A 20,705-nucleotide genomic window follows, 5' to 3' on the forward strand; every position below is an offset into this window, starting at 1 on the left:
GCCCTCACATAGTTTTAATCTGCCAGGAAGTTTCAAAACAGCACACACTCCACTGAAAGTGAAAATTCATTCTGGAGACAATGCCCAAGGCTGTAGGAGTGTTTCTCCTGAAACTTACGTAGGAAAACTTCTTTTAAGTTTATAAAGTAGAAGATTAAGTACTGGTAGAAGTAAAGCTATGAGGTGCACTGTGAGACATGCCCAGATTGCTCAGTCAGTAGAACTTGTCCTGAGGGCAAATTTTGCTGGTTCAAGTCACAATCCCGAACACAATTTTAATCCATTAGGAAGTTTCAAATCAGTGCACACTCCACTGCAGAGTGAAAATTTGATCTGGAACTTTTTGTTTGTTTGCAAGTACATGCCTGTAGCACTTGTAAACAGTGAAACCCCTACTCCAGAATACTGCATCATGCCAATAGAAGAGCTAAAACAGAAATGCGTTCTATCAATAGGCTGCGCCATTGACTAAATATGTTGCTTAGCATAAGTGCAGACTTTTGCATGGCATCATGGTAATTTTGTTCATAGAGACCCCCTTGCAATACAAACTATTTTCAACACAATAAAGATTTCTTAGTTTCTGCTTTTCAATTCAAAGAGAAAAGTAACTACTTGTTTTCAATTAAACCAACCCACTACAAGAGAGTTTGTGTACACAAATTAGATTACAGAAAACACTTGTACCTCAAGTGCTCTATCTATCTTGATGAAGTGTCAGTATTTTTTTGTTGTGGCATAGATGATTTTATGCGAAATCCATTATAGGTCACAAACAGTGTTAATATTGTTCAAAATACTTAGAAGCTTCATTCTGCACTTATTAGATCAATGAGACATTACATTTTTGTGCCATTTGGTATCATGTAAGGTTATGATGCTATTATGTTGGGAAACATTATATATGGGGTTGGTGCATAAGTTCACAGCATTTTTCCGTAAGTTTAATAAACACAACAGATATGTATAACACAGAATTTAGTCATCAACAATATATTCTCCTTCACTATTACAACAGTCTCCCAATGCTATGGTAACTTTTCAATTCTGCAACTGTAGAAATCAAGTTGTTCTGAGGTGAAGAATTTGTGCAGCCATGTTCAGAGCGCATTCTCATCCAGAAAGGAAGTTCCTTGAAGGCTGTTTGACTGAGAGTTGAAAAGGTGAAAATCTGAGGCTGCAGGTGAATAAAGTAGGTGTGGAATGACTTCCCAATCTAACTCCTGTATAGTGTATTTTGTCAGTGTAGTAGAATGCAGGCAGACATTATCATGGAGTAGAATCATATCACACAGTCTTCTTTGTCACAGTTCTCAGACTGTGTCTGCAAGATATCTCAGTTGTTGACAATAAATGTCAGCAGTGACTGCTACACCTCAGGGAAGCAATTCATAGTACACCGCACTGTTGCTGTTCCACCACATGCATAACATTATCTTTCGTGGATGCACACAGGTCTTTGTATGGCGAGCTGCTGTTTTGTTTGGGCTTAAAGATTTCTTTTTTTCTTATATTAGCATAAAGACCATTTCTGGTCACCACAACTAATACAGGATAGGAATGGTCAGTGTTATTCATGAGCCAATTGATGATGAGAAAGCAGAGCTGCATTTATGGCCACCCACAAATTTTGGGGTGATGCACCCGATTTTTGAACCTCACTCATTGCATGCAAATGTTGCACAATGGTGGAATGATAACAGTTCATCACATTTGCCAGTTCTCGAGTTTACTGACATGCATCATTATGGATTACTGTGTTTAAATGATCTTCATCACACGCTTATGGTCTTCCTGGAAGTGGAAAGTCAAAACAGTACTCCTTAAAACAAGAAAACGATTTTCTTGCCACACTCCATCTAATGGCATTATTCTCATGCAGAGCACAAATGTTTCTGGTTGCCTCCACTGCTGTCACTCCTCTACTGAACTCAAACAGAAGTATCTGTCAGAAATTATCTGATTTCTCCACTTGGCACTTCATTTTCTAGTGTCTACAGCTCCACTCACTAACTCCAAATGACAAAATGCCAATATGTAAACTCACATAGCAACAGTGAATTACAAATAAAATATTATTATCAATAAATGAAAACATAGCAACCAGAATACCAACATGCAAAACAAAAACACTATGAACTTATGCACCAACCTAATAAATATTTAATAGTGTGTGGTGGATAATACTTCAATTGTTGTAAGAAGCCGAAAAGTGAACTTATTGCGGTCATCTGGTGTACAGTATCCTCATTATTACAAACCTACCTATAATTCATAGTATACCACCTTGCCCTAATAATGGTGGCTGTGATGTCTTGTACTATGACCTCCACTAGGGACCCAACCCATTGTTGGAAGATCATGATGTACGATTACTCAATCACTGTCCAGAGTCAAGGACTAATTGCTCACAGCTCACTTATGATATCCCAAATATCCTCAATAGGAATAGCAATTAAGCAATAACATAATTACTCATGAATGCAGCAATAATACTGAATGTGACTTCCCCATCAAGCAACAGCTCAAACTATTCCATTCACCTCCCTGGCAGAAGCACTTTTTCTTTACTACAGCAATTAAATGATAACATAATTACTCAAGAGTGATGGCAGCCTAATGTCTGTAGAGTACTCCTTGAACCATTCTGATACAATTCAGCAGTGACAGAGTGACGAACTGTTTTGTGGTGTCTCAAAGGCAAACAAATCAATACATGTGATCGTATAGTATATCGCTGTATTTTCTTCAAATGAGAGACAACAGCAGACACATCAGAGGTATAAACCCATCTCATGTACATAGCTTTCACATGAGAGGTCTTCAATATGCTTTTATCCAGCCAATGGTGTATACCAGCATATATAGTGACTCATCAGTCCACTTGACCTTTTCCCTTACTCTGAGGATCCAATGGCAATATTACTAAGTCGATGTTAATTTCAGTACCATGTGATGTCCGGTGAGTACATCAACTTGTGCGTGGCATTGGATCATGTACCCCTCTAATGAGGAGGTCATTATGTATAGCATGGCTGCTGAATAATCATTGTTGTGCAGCTTTAACTGGGGGATGATTTGCTGCAGTGTGTCATATCTAATCTGTATAGTGTTACAATCTGAAATATTCAATGGCAGCCCTTGTCATCAACATCCATAGCAATTGATTCCAGTGATGATGCTTTCCTTAATCCATGATCTTTAGGTAACCCTTTGAAAGTCCAGTGCCTGAATGGTCTCAGATGTGAAGCATTCCATGTGCCACCACCTGCAATTGGGATATGATCGAATGCACTGATGTTACACGCTTTGATTGCCATGCTGTCAGACAGTACAAGGTCTAATGACTTCCCCATCATGTGACAGGTCAAACTATTCCATTCACCTCCCTGGTAGAAGCACTTTTTCTTCACCATAGCAATTAAATGATAATATAATTACTCATGAGTGTAAATATAATACTGAATGTGATAAATTTAACAATACCATGGAACAAGGAAACCATCCTTCATTATGAAGACTAGATAATGCATGGAGTATAAACATCTGGCAATGATACATCTTTTTCAATAATGTAAAATTCAAAACTTAGCTAGTAGCCAGTAGCTGTCCTCCTCCCTCACAAATACCTCATACTATTTACCATACAAATATGATTTCTTAGATGCCAATTTTTAGCATCTTATCCCCAAGTCTATTCACAATAAATTTATGAAAACAACTTCAAATAATGTTATCTCATGTTTTCTAAAAAGAGACCAACAATAACAGCTAAATCCTGTGAATTTGGATAGCTTGATGGAGAAGGGACTGTAACATCACAACTGAAGAAGCTTAAGGAAAATCTTTATAACTAAGTCAATGGTAGCATATTTAACACATTTTCCCCATTTTCCCATATATCGTAGTATAACATTTACTCATGAGACTAGACATTCACAAACACTAATTAGTTATATTAACCTGGTTCATTGGATCTTCCACAAGGTACCCAACAGCCTGTCTCTGGATCCATCTTTTCAACTTGGTAATATTCGATTGGAGTACCTCCATCATCCTTTGGTCGCTTCCATTTGAGTTTACATCCTTCCTTGTGGACGTCAGATACCTAATGTGTAAAAAAGGAATTAATTGGATGATGGAAAAACCTGGTGGAACACAAAGATGACCTGAGAAAAAAAACATCAAGACATAACACTGGACAGCAGACAGGCACAAGAACAAGGAGTTGGGTATTACAGTTGTATTAGTATATTCCCAGGTGACAACATGTGAAGAGCATGTAAGAGATTTTTAAATTAACACTAATGATAAAGTGTTAAAGATTTACTTGCCAATGACAACTTAGTATCATTAGTTTTTAGTTGTTGGAGTCAACAGGAGTGCAGTATTCATTTCATGCTTCATTCATTGTAAAAATATATATTTTGTATCATAACTGAACCATGTACAAAAATACAGTATTGATATCCATTTGGGGGAGCTCTTACCTGAAGTGGTCCTTCTGGAGCAGTTGGTTTGTCTGTGACAGTCACATTCACAGTCACCGAATCCTTTCCAGATGTATTTGTGGCTGTTATTGTATATTCACCAGAATCACCACGGTGTACAGGACGGATTACAAGCTTGCTATTATAATCCACATTATCAACTTGCACTGTCTTGGATGACCTAAAAAAAAATTACAATTTCACTTTTTTCACTATCACCAACTGCAACTACAAATTTGAAGACCTAAAGTGAAAATGAATACAGGCAGGGGAAAGTTGGTGGGAGATTGAGGATGATGAATCCTATGACTCCCAGTATGTTGCAAGCCATTTGATGCCACTTTGTGGATCACATGGCAATTTCATTATATTTGTATCCAATAGCTTCTCATTTGGGCTTATGAGGTTGTGCAGATCCTGCTCCATACATTTCCATACCAGAAAAATCTGAGGTAGTTACCAGGAATCAAAACTGGAACCTCCATGATAATAGACAACAACATTAACCACTACATCACAGGAACAGCTCTAGTGGCTCCTTGATACTGGCTGCTGTTGGGCTACTGGTACTGACACAAAGTCTCCAGTCACACTCTTACTTAATAGATACAAATTTTATTAGACTTAGAATGCTGTCTCTACAAATATATCATTAGAGCAGCTACGAAACGAATATACTGAAGAAATTATTAGTTTTATTAATATTCAGACAAGACTAGTATAAGGTTATGGATTATAGGAAAGCAACTTAACAGTTTAATGAAATACTTTTTATTGAAATTAGTTCAATAGTCCAAATTTAAACTGGCTTGTGATGATGTTATTGAACAATGGTTTCATTGGTTGAAATTTATTGATGGTAAATATCTGCATCATTCATATTTCACCACATTATACAAGAATGATGATTTAATACCCAGCTGCTATGCATGGGTATAAGTGTTTCGTAATTTGTTCCTTATTGACTACTTAGCCTCTGCACAAGAGTCCTATTGACACCAGCAGTAGATTTATCCCATTCCTTATTTTTATTTTCATTTGATTAATACAACACAGTGAACCATGCTTCACATGCATTTATCACTGTTACTCCATGTATGCAAATAACATTAACCAAACCTAAGTTCAAAACAAAATATATCTAATGTCAAGGATTAGGTGTGCCAAAAGCAGATAGTCTTCCAAGTCCTGCAACTGAACCATTAAAAGACTTGCATACACAAAACAAATAATTATCTCAGATGATAACAATGACGACAGACAACAGTTATGAAACTTCTAGTACTGGATGAAAAGGCTGTCTGTGTTTCAGGTGTGTAATATTTATTCTGAACCAATGATACAGTAGTTAATGTTGAAAGAAATAAAACAGAACACTTATCACAGTTTTGCAAAACAGATGTAGCTCCTTAACATATAATAGTTTCAATAAAAAATTTATCAGACCTAAGTTATTATTAAGTATTTATTATCATACCCAATTCCTAAAGCATATTTCAATGTTCTGAAAAGCTTGTAAAGGTGTTGCAGGGGAGATTGTACTGAGAAATATTTGTTAAGAAATAATTTGATATGTTGCACCATTTCCACGTTATTCAGTACTGAAGCTAGCAAATCAGGTTGTTGCATACACAAATTCAAGCACTAGCATGCACTAAAATACAGCATGGTAATGCACAGACATAAAAATCCAGAGATGCTCAGACATCTTGTTCGAATGCTCATTACCACGTAAAACATGCCTTTCTGGAAATTGTATATGCAAGCTTGGCGAGGAAAAGTTATGTTTGCTCTGTTTGAGGAAACCAAATGAAGAACAAGTTTGGCGACATTGTCTCTCGCAGGTTCTTTGAGTTTGAATGCATGATGACCTGACTGGTTCACTTTAATGCTACGTAACTCAGAAATGGTGCAACACGTTGAACTGTTTTCTTCATGACTGAGGAGCATTTTTTTCAAAACTCTGTATATGCAAAAAATTAGGCACTGTGATGGCATAATGTTGATCTTTCACTTCAAACTCATGAACCAAGTTTTAGCAAAAGTCGACTACTACTGTGTATAGTTTCACAAGGTTTCAGCAACAATCGATATGTGCATTCTCACAGTTACAGCATAAGTCTCTACTGTCTCGACTCTCTTTCTGTAGCAAGCAGTTAACAATAATGGAGTATATTGGTTGCTTTAAGCAATGTTACCCATTGTTGTAACAATACTTATTGGTGAGAATAGTGTTGCAACCAGACTTTACTGTCATAGAAACAAATGCAGCTTACTTTTAGACTAGTATTAACTTGATGCTCATGTGTACGTCTACAAAAAAGTATTGCATGAGGAAGCAGAATGGATTATGAGCCTCACAATTCTGAAAATGGCATACAGGTCAAAGAATGTTCTAATGGGAGAAAATCTTGATTCAAGAAGAGCTTTCATTGACCTGACACAAATCAAAAAGTGTTAAAAGGAACCTACCGTTAAATGCAACCATGAACTAGAGATTTCACCTTCAAAAGCTAAAGAAATGAAAGAATGCAAAGCTGCTGCACTCTGCAACAAAGATATTTCCCACTTTCATCATCACATCACATCATTACATAAAATGGATCAAGACAATTTTCTTTTAAAATTTCTTTATATATTTTCACCCTAGCTCAGAGAAGTGGACCTCCAGAATGCAAAAAGGAAGAAAACAGTGACAGTGAAGTATACCATTAGGAACAGGAATTATGAAGTGGTGCCCATTTGTGCTGCAACTTTCCAGGAACTATCTTAAATGTCAAAGTATAGGTTATACTATTTAGCAAGCTTGTTCCATGAAATAGGAAGGTCGCCAAAGCAAAGGTGAGGTTACAGAACAGGAAAGGGACATAAGGAGGTAATTGTTGCCACTAAGAATTGCAGAGAGAGCCATCATGGAAGGGGCAACTCTTTGAGAGGTCATTTGTCTTCAGCTCTCACAGTCAATACAATGTTCAAAAGATCCTGTGAAGAAAGGAAAAATTTAGGACTGAACTATGTTCCTTATCAAAGTACAAGCTTATATTTTACAAACATTTCAGTCTATCATTCAGGACACCTCATACTGATACCTGCTCCACATGTAAGGTTGGTTTAATGGAAATAAAAGCAGAAACATGTCTGCAAAAGAACAATGAACTACGAACTAGCTACAGGTTACATAAAATTCGTGGAAAGAGGTTTTATGATACAATGAAGGAAGATAATCCAACAGTCATTATGATTTGCTTTGACCTGTAGCAAAACCAGTCCATTCCAAAACTATCAGTCAGTGAGGTTTTTTACACTAGACAAGTATGTTAAAGCAATCTGTGGATTATGATCTGTACTAAAAAGCAAAAAAATAAAAAAGCTTCATGTTTCACACATAGTTGGAGACAGAATCTTCAGAGAAGATGCAGTCAAGTTGCTTCAGCATTGCTAGACTTTCTTTTTGACTGAGATAAAAAAATCACCAAATGATGGCATCTGTTGTACATCTATTCTCAGATTCTTGCAGTTGTATGATGGCAATGCTAATTGTGTTCTTGGACAAGAGCACAAAATTAAATAATATTCATCACTTCTCACTGTTCGTGGCCATAGTGACATGCCACCAGACCTAGTGTATGGTAGAACCCCAGTCTTGCAGAAAAAAAGGAAGCACCTTGTCTCCTAAAGAATATTATGAAATTTTAGAAGAGAATGGTACTCTCAAAGTTCTAAACACAGACTGGGCAGTTAAAACTCTAAATGATAGTGTGTAGAAGGTACTAAAATCCAAGCTACCATTCAAAATAAACAGCCAGCATATCATTTCATACATGAAAGCAAAGAAAATTGTTAGTGTGTCAGTAAGCAATTCATACTCTGGAGATCCTGTACAAGATGACATCCTGAGATGAAAGAAACCATGCCATCCAACAATACTGACATCCAACCTTCTAAAAAAACAAAATATGAGATGCAAAGAAAAGGAGAAAGATGTGTCTGCCTTGATGAAGTATTTTGAAATTACATTTGATGCGAAAGAATTTTACAAAGGTGTCCTAGATGAATAATGTATAGATGTAAGAGGGAAAACTTGACAATAACAATGTGATTGTAACATGCAATATTTTTTGTGTTATTCATTTCATACTTCATGTAATATTGATGATAATGATATAAGCTAAACAAATATGTTAAAATAGTTATCTTTGCTATTATTGTATTATGCAACTGTATTTCTATTATTATTGTTTGAATTCTCAATAAAGTCAATAACTTTAGGTTTAAAAAATTGCTATGTATAATAATATATGCAAAAATATGCATTTTACAACAGTGTAGGCATATAATAAACACTAAAGCATATAAAAAAATTAGTTGTGGAAAAAAGTACATGGAATTAAAGAAAGTAACATAATTAATACCAGCAATAATTGTAAGCATCTATCTACTTTTGACAAACACTGGAAAAATCACACCTTAATATACTGTTATAAAAATTAAATTTTAATATATTTCATTACAATGCTTTACTAATGTCAGTGATACCTAATAGTCATGTAAAAATTCAAATGCTCCTACATATTTATCTAGGTGAAAGAGAAAAAATCATTTTATGAAAAACTGTGCATGTTCCATTTATTAAATTTTAAAGAAATGCTCCACAATTATTCCTCAGCACAAAATCCCCTGCAACATCCTTTCAAGCTTTTCAGAATGTTTCTGACGACTCTGTATAGTCCACAGATAGTAAGTACATATTTGGAGGCTCATAGGACGAGAGAATTTGTATACAGATTTCAGTGTGTTCTTTGTAATTAGCACTTCATTGCTACCTATCCAAGCAATGTCTCTACATAATATTTTTTCATCAAGATTACACACACAAAATGAATTAATCACTAAATGTTCTCATAATGCTGAAAAATTAATTATGCCTATCTTTCTCCATAAAGTTTCCTAATATTAAAATATGATCCTAGTGAGTTATGGTAACATTTATAAACACCAAACACCAAGCCTAAGCCACATTTGCAACTACCGTGGCTAAGGCTACATTAAATAATAATGTAATTTAATACAGAGGCTTTGTCACATGAACTTGTTCTTTGTATGAGAAACCAATATCAAACAAGGTTGTGTTGTGAAACTTTTATCATAATTGGGATTGACTCATTTCACTGACATATGCATGTATAAGGCGCTTTTTCTCTCCAGATTCACTTTTAATATGCATTACTTTCTCTTAAGAGAGGGCCTTTTATCCATTTAGCATTTCACTACTTCTGTTATAATTGCTCAATTTTTAAATTAAATTATGACCTATCACTTTGTTATGGGGCCAGCCTCCTTTAATGCTGTTACTGGTGCATTATTGTTATAAATATCACAAACATGCCTGACATAAATGATCCTAAGAAAGGTATCAAGCACATAATCTGAAGAATGCAGTATGCATGGTAAAGCTTTCCTCTAACATTGTTGGTGCTTTGAAAACACTCAGTACTGGTTAAAAAAATGAGCCATAAACGAAAATGTATCCCAACAGGTACAGGATAAAGTTGCAAATATCTTTCTGAGTGCGCTGGTGGCCCAGTGCATATGCATCAGATTACAAGTTGAAAGACTATGGTCTGGGAGCTTGTTAGTCCAAAATTTTTCTCAAGTAACTTGTATTTTACATTTAAAAACATTTTATGTGTATGAAAACCATGAAGGTTTGCTGCAGTTTGGGTATCATTTTGAGCTATAGATGCCTCCAAAACTACTTACATCATCTGGTTCTTAGGAGTGGGAGAAGACAAGAACATACCACTACCAACAAGATTACATATAGTAATCCACTGTTAAGTTGAAAGATACTTATGCTTTATGAACTGTTTACTTCTATCATAGTTTTCTGTCTAGAATAACAAAATTAGGGCACTGATGAGATTTATTATGCCCAACATTGTCAACCTAGGAATAAGTTATGAAGTATCTTACACTAGACAGATTTAATGAGACAGAACAACCTCAGTAAAATGGCTCTGAGCACTATGGGACTCAACATCTTAGGTCATAAGTCCCCTAGAACTAAGAACTACTTAAACCTAACTAACCTAAGGACATCACACACACCCATGCCCGAGGCAGGATTCGAACCTGCGACCGCAGCAGTCCCGCGGTTCCGGACTGCAGCGCCAGAACCGCTAGACCACCGCGGCCGGCCAACCTCAGTAGTCAGAGTAACAATGGCTACAGTCATTTTAAAAATTTAAGATAGTTGTACATCAGTTAAGAAGGAAAACATACTGCCAATCTTTCAGCATTATTACTTTGGTCAATAACCCAGGTAGTTCTCTGAACCACTGTGTGGAAGGTGTACTCTTACATGAAATGTGGATTAGATTTTATCATTTACAAGTTTCATGAACATAGAATTACTTTTGCCATAAGTGACCAATGACCTTTTAAAAGAAAGCACTATCAGCAATTCAACAACTGATGACATGGTCTTCATCCAAATGTTCAGCCATGTGCTCATCACGCATGACCACAATACAAAGAAGAAAAGTGACAAACTGATAACAGAAATGAAATCCACTTACTTCAATGGAATGCTGCCATACCGCCACTCCACATTTGGTGGGGGTTCTCCAATAATGTTGACATCAAACTTCAGTGTCGATCCTGCAGATAATGTCACATCACGCAAATTTCTCCTGTCTATCCTTGGTGCCACTGTAAAACAGGCATTACTTTCAGTATACTGTGACAGCAATAATATTAGCACTATGAAACAGCAGTTGGACAACACAATGTTGGGAAGTATTGGGAAAACTCTCTTTTAATGATATAACACTTTTCACTAAGAATGAGTGTCTTGGTGAATGAACAAAGCTGGATATGGAGACAATAGTGTCATGCTTGCTGTAATGGATAAACCATACTACATTTTCAAAACATTATAAAAAATTGCCAAGTTATACCAAACGTGAAGCATTCAAATGCCCAATAGTGTTTATCACCTCCTTGTGAACTTACACTAGAGAAGCAGAGAGGAACTATCAACACACTGAGGCATTAATAAATCAGAATATTTGAAAATGGCAGCCAACAGCACATATACCGTGTTTTATGGACTATAAGACACACCTTAATTTTTAAGCAATTTTTAAAAAATAACATTTCTACCATTTTTATTATTAGATTGCAAAGCCAGGTTAAAAAAAAATCTTGGTTTATAAAACTGAACTGACCTTCAAAATCCCTTAAAATCATCATCTGAACTTTCTTCTTCTTCTTCCTCTTTGTCATCATTGTCCTCTTTGTATATAAGATGGTCTTCACTGCCATCAAGAGCATTACTTATGCCGCATTTCTTGATAGATTTAACCATAATGTCTTCTGTCAGCCTAGACCATGGCTGTTTTATCCACTGACACACTTGTTTGATTTTAGGTCATTTCAAACCTCCCTTTCGCGTGAATTCATGTTGGGTTTCATCCATCATCCATTTGTTCCATTCTTCTCTGATACACACTTCAAATGGTTCATTGATCGACACATCAAGAGGTTGCAATTGTGAAGTAAGTCTTCCCAGAATAACAGCAACCTTTTTATTTCCCTGTCTCAATTCTCATTTACAGAAGTTTTCAAATGACTACAAACTGATCTAGCACAAGAAGAGAACGCTTCTTCAATAAAGCACCTTTCCTCTTCTTCCACACTCTGTTAATAGATAATTTCATTCTAGCCTCATCCATCCAGTCTTTGTCATGTATGTGAACAACAGCACCCGGCAGTATTTCAGAAGTTTTTGGAATTTTTTTGCGCTTGAAAATGATCATTGGATTAAGTTAACTACCATCGGCACAACATGGAAGGTCAACAGTACAGTGCATTTTTTCATGTCCACTTGTTTTTATAGTTACAGTTTAGCACCTTTCATGGCAACAGGTCTGTTACTCAGCACATCAGATGTCAGAGGAGTTTCATCCATATTCACCATTTGGGTAGTTCCACACTGTTATTTTGATGATGAATAATAAAGCGATGAAAAGATAATATTTTTTCTTCATACTCTTCTGGCATTTTCTGAGATATTTTGGTATTGGTTCGCATGCTAAGTCGATGATGCTTCATAAACCAATAACACCCATCAACTCCACCCTTTAAGTCTCTTAAGCCCCATTGTAGTGCAAGCTTATGAGCTGGTATTTTAATCATTTTTGTATTATTTCCAATGCCATTTTGATGATGTCCTTGAATCCAAGTAATAATTTCATCTTCTAGTTTTGGCCATTTCGCATTTAATCCTCTATTTGCATATTTAGTTTTTCTTTTTTTTTCAGTTCTTCTTTACTAACCCACCAATCATGAATTGTTTTTTCTGTTGGTGTAGGGCTGAAACACTGCTCAGCTGCTCTGTTCCTATGAACTTCTGCATATGCTATTACTTTCAGCCTATAGCCATATGCTACTACTTTCAGTTTATGGCCCACATCATATGAATACCTATTATTTTTAACCAATTACAAATCTAGCTACTAACAAAAATATTGTACTGTTACTGATAATGTTAATCACTTTCAATTCAAATTCACTGGCATCAGAAACTGCAATGATGCACCATAGGTTAGACAGTGTTCTGGGGTGGCGATGGGGGGGCAGGAGGGCGACAGTGTTAGCAAGCTTCTGAATCCCTGCAACTCATGTTCATCGCATCGGTGCACTGCTGCTGCCAGCTGAATCCAATGACGCCAGATAGGTACATAGATTTCCCACAGCATCAAATATATGGCCATTTTTAGGAATGGCAGGAATTTTAAATCTAATACTGGACATTTTTATGTTAATTTCAATTAAAAGATACACCTGAATTTTGGAGGCAATTTTTTGAAGAAAAAAGTGTTTCTTATAGTCCATAAAATACTACTGGCTTCTGTTGTAATCTTTATACATGGATGCTTACATGCCATTTAACTCTTCAAAATCAAACGACATTTTAAGTTGTGAGTCTGCAGGAATTACATTTCAACTGAAGTGAATGAGTTCTTTCAGGAAATGAAATAATTTGTTTCTTTTTCTTGGCCTGCCCATTTAATGTATCCACACAGAGGAAGGTTTACCAGCAGCAGCAGGCAAATTAATTTTCACACAGATACTGGAACATATAAGGATCATATTTTCTTCCTTCCTTTTCAGTGCCTTTCATCCAGACAATGCTGGGTCAGGGCTTCACAGAGAACCAACTATACCCATGTATATGTCATTATTACAATGGGATCGAGACTCTCCAAAGGAATTTTAAAGCTGCGTCAGCTAGCCCCATGCCCTCCCGTGGGAGGAATCCATGTATCCCTTCTCTCTGCATCTAGTGTAATTGCATGGCCAAATATGTCTCATTTTTCAAAGCATTTGCACATTGTGTATCCAAGGCAGTACATGGAAAGCAGTCCAGAATTCACCTCAGTGGTGTGAAAAACCACCTAAAAATTGCATCCAGTCTCGCCAGTACACCAGTCTCTATCTTTAACCTACAAGGTAAATTCAATCCAGGGCCAGTGCATCTCCCTGTGTCCCAGAAGCAACTGTCTGTGTGGATAAGCATAATACTATGTTTCTAAACCAGACAATCTGTGATAGTGATCATTTTAACTCTATGAGTATGTATGATTTTTTTTTGTTACCTCTGATGAACCTAAAAGCTCTAAATCTTTTTAAATGTGTGTCTATTGCACAACACCTCAGCTACATAGAGATACATTACCTTTCCTCTTTAAACTGTCCATTTATTTGTATTCCCTAAGGAAATTATTGGTCTCTAATGCAACAGATATCACTTTGCCTCCTAAAAATATGTGAATAATCTTAATATAATGATACTCATTGTCAGTGCACAGTTTCACACACAGGGCATAACACTGTTCATTTCTTAAGCTATCAGTTATCCCACCAAGGTAATTATGGTGTGATGCATTAGATGCAGCTCTTGCTCTAACACAAGTTTCCTGTAAAGTCAGTTCAATGAACTGTGGAGGTCATTATAAAAATAGTATATTTCTATAATATTTTCTATGCAAAAAAAATCTTGTCATATGACACTCTAGTAAATTTTTTTTAATGCTGTCTGTGATTACTTACAGAATCTAGGCTTGGCAACGAAGTTTTTGCTTGCTTCTCCAGGTTCACCAGGACCTGCTTTATTTACAGCAATGACACGGAACTGGTATTCATTGCCTTCAATTAGACCATGAATCACAGCTTGTGGTGTTGGACTTTCAGTCTCTAAAGCTTTTTCCCACATCATGCTGTTAAACAAATATTAAGACAATACATATTATTTTCTTACTTTAAGATTCACAGTTTTTATATACTTACAGAACTTCTATTAGATAATGGGGATGAAAAACAAATATTGCAGAAACACTGGATGATCAATATGGTGATACAGAAATTACAATATAATTATTAGAAAATTATTACTTAAATGACAAAAATATTTAGTGCATATCAACAAAGAAAAACAGACTTTTATAACCCACAATACTTAATTACATCTGACTGATGGGTCTGTCATCTTTTTATGTCCTCTCAATGACGTAACTTTTTTAAACGTGGAATACTTTATCAGGTGTGTCTGTCAAATTCATTAACAGAAATGTCCCCATATTCCCATTTTACTCATTTATCACTATTCATTATCACAAATTCAATGAACAGATAAATGTAATACCTGTATTTATCTTTCTTTTCTATAATATAACCAGTGATTGGTGAACCGCCATCGTGAGCAGGTTCTTTCCATACCAGGTCTACATGGTTTTGGCTCCAGTCAACAGGTTCTGGGGCACCAGGAGTACCAGGAGCAGCTAAAAAAGTCAATAACTTCCTTCAGTAGTTGAAGCATGGATAGAACACCCAAGAAGTACCCAGGGCTTACTGAACTATTTAGTAATGACTATATGTTTATATAAATATAATGTCATTATCATTTCATGTATCCTGATAATATGAACCCACATGTAGCTGTAGCAGGAAACAATGATTTATGTATTCAGTTTTGACACAGTAACTAATGGATATTCCCTTTCAAAATATTTTATGTATATGAGAATAAAAGTAGGATAAGGAATAAGCTGACAAGTTGAAGAACAATTTTATAGAGTTTTAAAATGTGACATCGTATGAGGCAGTATGATAAAACAGAATGATATCAATTATTTCACAATAATAATAGTGTTGCAAACTGCAGCTTATTCCTAAATGTAATGGTCACACATGGAATGAATAATATGTAATATGTAAACAAAAATACAGTGATATCACTATACTTGTACCACTATTACATCACAGTATATAAGCATCTATGAAGGGAGGACAAGAAAAACAAACTGTCTTAAGAGGACTGAATTTGAAATAATTAGTGAAATCACATATAAAAGGACAATGATCTCTAGTGTAGTTCCTTATCATGGTTTTCATAGAATAAATGGATGATTTTTATCACAAGTTCCTACAGTGTCAGTCCTATTTCTGCATCATCCTAAAATTTAGAGGTAAATTCTGACTGATACATATTATAATTCAAAATTAAATACTAATTTGATTGTACTGTAATACTTGAGAAGGTTCTGAAACTTTCTGGCAGATGATAAGTGAATATCATCAATATTTTGTGCTAATAACATGTAATTTTACTCCTTTTGATCCAACTTATTGTAAAAGGTTATCAGTATATCTAACGTTCAAAAATGTGCAGGAACAACTATTCACTTCTCTCCATGTATGAATAAGTGGGCATTACTCTGTATTTACATAATTTGAGGAATTAGCAGTCTTTTTGTTGTGCCTGTCTGCAACTCAACATCTCCTCTATAAGGTAAGTAGCAATATATCCTTTTCATAACATTGTCATTATTCTATCCTGGATTTTCCATTGTTTGATTTTACATAAACTTACAATGAAAACAAAAAAATGGAAGCTAACACTGCAGCAGTTAGATGAATAAAATGGTCGCTGTCACCAAAGACTTAAAGCAAAAATATTTGACCAATAATATGACGTAACTGATGAGAACAATTCTACATCTTTTGAGACCAAAAGTATTTTTCCACGAGTTAAGCTCAAACCTACATGAGGAGAAATGATGTGAAAAAGTGGCACAAATTGTAAAAGAAAAAAAGAATCCACATAGATTAAGTTTCACATCACGTAAACATGATGATAGTAATGCACAGCAAAATAAAATAGCTAATGCATCAATTCCTGATAGGAAACAATACATTTTAAGACATTCAATTTGCAGCCAAAACTGTCAATCAGAGAGTGGGCATTATCAGTTACTATTCATTCTCTGGTAACCAATGTTTTTGCTCATATCATGCTTTATTTCAATGGATGGGATGTGAAACTTATTTCTTAAATTTTATTATTTTCATTGTGATTATCTCCCAAGTGGCTAAGGTTTTAGGGAGCATATGTTACATACTTCGCAACCCCTATCAATCTAGTTTAGTCTGCCTCTGTAGCTGAGCGGTCAGCATAGATGGCTGCCTTGCAGAGGGCATGGGTTTGATCCCTGGGACTGCCAAAGATTTTTCTTTGGTGGGAGGACTGCTATGGGGAGCACTCAGCCTCGTGGTGCCAACTAAGGATCTACTTGACTGAGTAGTAGTAGCTCCACAGCCTGGAACTACTTGAGTGAATAGTAGCAGCTCCACATTGGGAAAGTCCACAAAACAGATGGGAGAGAGGTGTGCTGACCACATGCCTCTTCATGCTACATCCACATGATTCTGCAAAGCAGAGGATGACACAGCAGCCAGTAGACATCCCTTGGTGCTCCACAGCTTGTATGATGAGCTCATATCAGTCTAATTACTCATTTTTCTTTTTCTCACACAGAATGACACTCTGATTCATGCTCAATCTAATGTCTTGCTTTTCATGGGCCTATAGACTGGACCACATCCTTCATAACTATAGGTGAATACTTTCTTGCTTACATGTCAATACAAACCAATGAATGTTCTCTCTGTAACTAATTTCACTTGTTAAAAATATAAATTTGGTTCTAACAGTAAACTACTTACTGAAGGGATCCTTAGCTGTTGTAGGTGACAGTGTCTCCAAAGGCTCAGATTCACCTTCCTTATTGACAGCCTTGACTCTAAACTGATAATCATGTCCAGGAATAAGACCTGTTACTTCCATCTGTGGCTCCTTGCTTCGGCCAACTGGCAGCCACACACCAGTATCTGTATCAAATTTCTCAACAACATATGTCTCAATTGGTTCACCTCCATCATCCTTTGGCTTCTTCCATTTGAGAGTACAGCCATCTTTGTGGACATCTGACACTTCCAGAGGACCTTCTGGTTTACCAGGTTTGGCTGTAAAATTAATTTTACATAAAGCACTTTACATTGTATAACAGCTGAGTCCCTATATGGGTGTAGGCAGTTTTTTTTTTTTCCCCAAAGCAGTACGTTCATATTAAGTACTGTATAGCAATTACATAAAATATTACGAAACACCACCAGAGACAAAATATAATGAAACTTATATGTAAGTGTGAGTCATATGAATCAATTAATATAATGGTATCTAAAAAGAAAGATGATGAGACTCACCAAACAAAAGCGCTGGCAGGTCGATAGACACACAAACAAACACAAATATACACACAAAATTCAAGCTTTCGCAACAAACTGTTGCCTCATCAGGAAAGAGGGAAGGAGAGGGAAAGACGAAAGGATGTGGGTTTTAAGGGAGAGGGTAAGGAGTCATTCCAATCCCGGGAGCGGAAAGACTTACCTTAGGGGGAAAAAAGGACAGGTATACACTCGCACACACACACATATCCATCCACACATACAGACACAAGCTAATTGTATTAATATAACAGAGGGAAACATTCCACATGGGAAAAATATATCTAAAAACAAAGATGATGTGACTTACCGAACGAAAGAGCTGGCAGGTCGATAGACACACAAACAAACACAAACATACACACAAAATTCAAGCTTTCGTAACAAACTGTTGCCTCATCAGGAAAGAGGGAAGGAGAGGGAAAGACGAAAGGATGTGGGTTTTAAGGGAGAGGGTAAGGAGTCATTCCAATCCCGGGAGTAGAAAGACTTACCTTAGGGGGAAAAAAGGATGGGTATACACTCGCACACACACACATATCCCAGACAACAGTGGAGGAAATTAAAATGAAAATAAAAACTGGATTCACAGTACTGATGACATGTCATTGTGATCCTTGGGATATGTGTGTGTGTGCGAGTGTATACCCGTCCTTTTTTCCCCCTAAGGTAAGTCTTTCCGCTCCCTGGATTGGAATGACTCCTTACCCTCTCCCTTAAAACCCACATCCTTTCGTCTTTCCCTCTCCTTCCCTCTTTCCTGATGAGGCAACAGTTTGTTGGGAAAGCTTGATTTTTGTGTGTATGTTTGTGTTTCTTTGTGTGTCTATCGATCTGCCAGCACTTTCGTTCGGTAAGTCACATCATCTTTGTTTTTAGATATAATTAATATAATGGAATAGCCTTCACAGGAGTGAAATAGCCCTGGTTAGTATAGCATTGTTATCTTCTCAAATTCACATGGCACTTTCAAATATGAAATAACTATCACAAGAAATCATAGTGTCATTTAGTATTCAGTGTTTCAATTGCCTTCTGAACAGTGCACAAACACTGTTGTGACTGAAGTATTCATGCCTGAAAAACTAAGTATCCATTTACACGTTTCTTTTAGTGCGCAACAGAAGTCTCCAGAGTTGCGCAAAACTGTTTATGTTTAAACTCATTACCCCCATACTGCTATAATACTACACATATCTTGCCGACAGAAGCTGAAGCAGTCACTCACAAATGTGCTGTCAAGTGGGGAAGATGTCTACAACAGCACACTTCATAGCTCCAACAGAGCATTGACAATGTAATTTTGAGAAGAATGAATATGGAACATGCAAAGAACACATGACTGTTTTAACTGAACAATATGTGTGGCTTTTTGACATCAGAAGTAAAACAGGAACAAATATGATACAGCATTAAATGAAATATTCTGTATGTAAAAAGACAACAGTGGAGGAAATTAAAATGAAAATAAAAACTGGATTCACAGTACTGATGACATGTCATTGTGATCCTGAAGAGAAATTCTGCTAGCAGTAAGGAGGTTTATATACCAAAATTCTAGTTCTTTGACAGACTTCAATTCACCAGTGGAATGGAAGCTTAGAGTTGTCTTTAACTTCTCAGAAGAAATAACTGCTTTTCTCATCACAGTGTCCAGCTACATTAATTGCTGTTGCACGAAGTTCAGCAGGAATTGATAATTAGCCATTTTTATCTTCAATTAACTTTGAAACTAGTGTTTGCCTCTAAAATAAGTTATTTTAAGAGGAATGGGAAACTTTTCCTGTCCTTCCATTTGCTCCATAATGACCACTTTCTTTTCTTTTCATGTTGTTCACTGCCATGGTACAAAATGCAGCGGTTGCACCAAAATCAAAACTCACTGATTTTCTTTTACTACTCAGTGCTATGACAGCTTGATCTCTATGCGTGCATTAGGGCCTACAGCTGTGCACTTTGTGGCATATGTAATCATACATGACTTTCTTTTCCTACTCACTTTAGCACTCACTTTGCTGGCTGCTTTGAGGAACATGTAAATCGGCACTAAAGCAGCAGACTAAATTTATGTGAAGTCATATGTGGGCTTGAAAAAAGAATGTAATTCATTATTGAGTGAGATCTGATAAGTACGTCCTACCATAGTGAATCCCTCTGCACTCTTTTGAAACTTCCTGGAAGACTAAATCTGTGTGTAGGACTAATTCAAGTCCTGGTTCATCAGATAGTTTTAGTCTGCCATGAAGTTGCACATCCTACAATGTCATGCACAATTTCAATAACAACAATCTTAAAAATCACATTTTTCACTCATGATTTGCTTTCGCACTTTGGGTATATGTAGCAATGTTAAAATGAGGATAGTATTCTCAAGAGCAGCACAACAGAATAAACAACACAAATCTGAGTATTCATGTATTATTTAACCACTATATTTCATATAACAGTAGTGTTCTCTAGGATCCTACACTGCTGGCAATCAGATGTGAAAATTCCAATTCTAAGGTAGAATTATTTGTTTGTTGGCAGCTATCTGTCTAAAAAAAAACCTAAAAATTACCATTCCGCATAATGTTAAAAGTTATA

The 20,705-nt window shown here is 36.1% G+C and overlaps 1 protein-coding gene across 29 annotated transcripts in view; it reads right to left on the minus strand.

Moving 5' to 3' along the window:
- LOC126248677 (twitchin) overlaps positions 1 to 20,705 on the minus strand; it is a 523,948-nt gene that overhangs the window by 150,352 nt on the left and 352,891 nt on the right. For all 29 annotated transcript variants that reach the window (XM_049949938.1, XM_049949935.1, XM_049949939.1 and 26 more), the window contains 6 exons: positions 17,559 to 17,858; positions 15,199 to 15,334; positions 14,607 to 14,773; positions 11,069 to 11,201; positions 4,491 to 4,671; positions 3,964 to 4,108 (listed from right to left, as the gene is read on the minus strand). In XM_049949938.1, coding sequence (XP_049805895.1) covers positions 3,964 to 4,108; positions 4,491 to 4,671; positions 11,069 to 11,201; positions 14,607 to 14,773; positions 15,199 to 15,334; positions 17,559 to 17,858 — 1,062 coding nt within the window. The remainder of the gene's footprint in view (positions 1 to 3,963; positions 4,109 to 4,490; positions 4,672 to 11,068; positions 11,202 to 14,606; positions 14,774 to 15,198; positions 15,335 to 17,558; positions 17,859 to 20,705) is intronic.

Source organism: Schistocerca nitens, chromosome 3, assembly GCF_023898315.1.
Source record: "Schistocerca nitens isolate TAMUIC-IGC-003100 chromosome 3, iqSchNite1.1, whole genome shotgun sequence".
NCBI lineage: Eukaryota > Metazoa > Arthropoda > Insecta > Orthoptera > Acrididae > Schistocerca > Schistocerca nitens.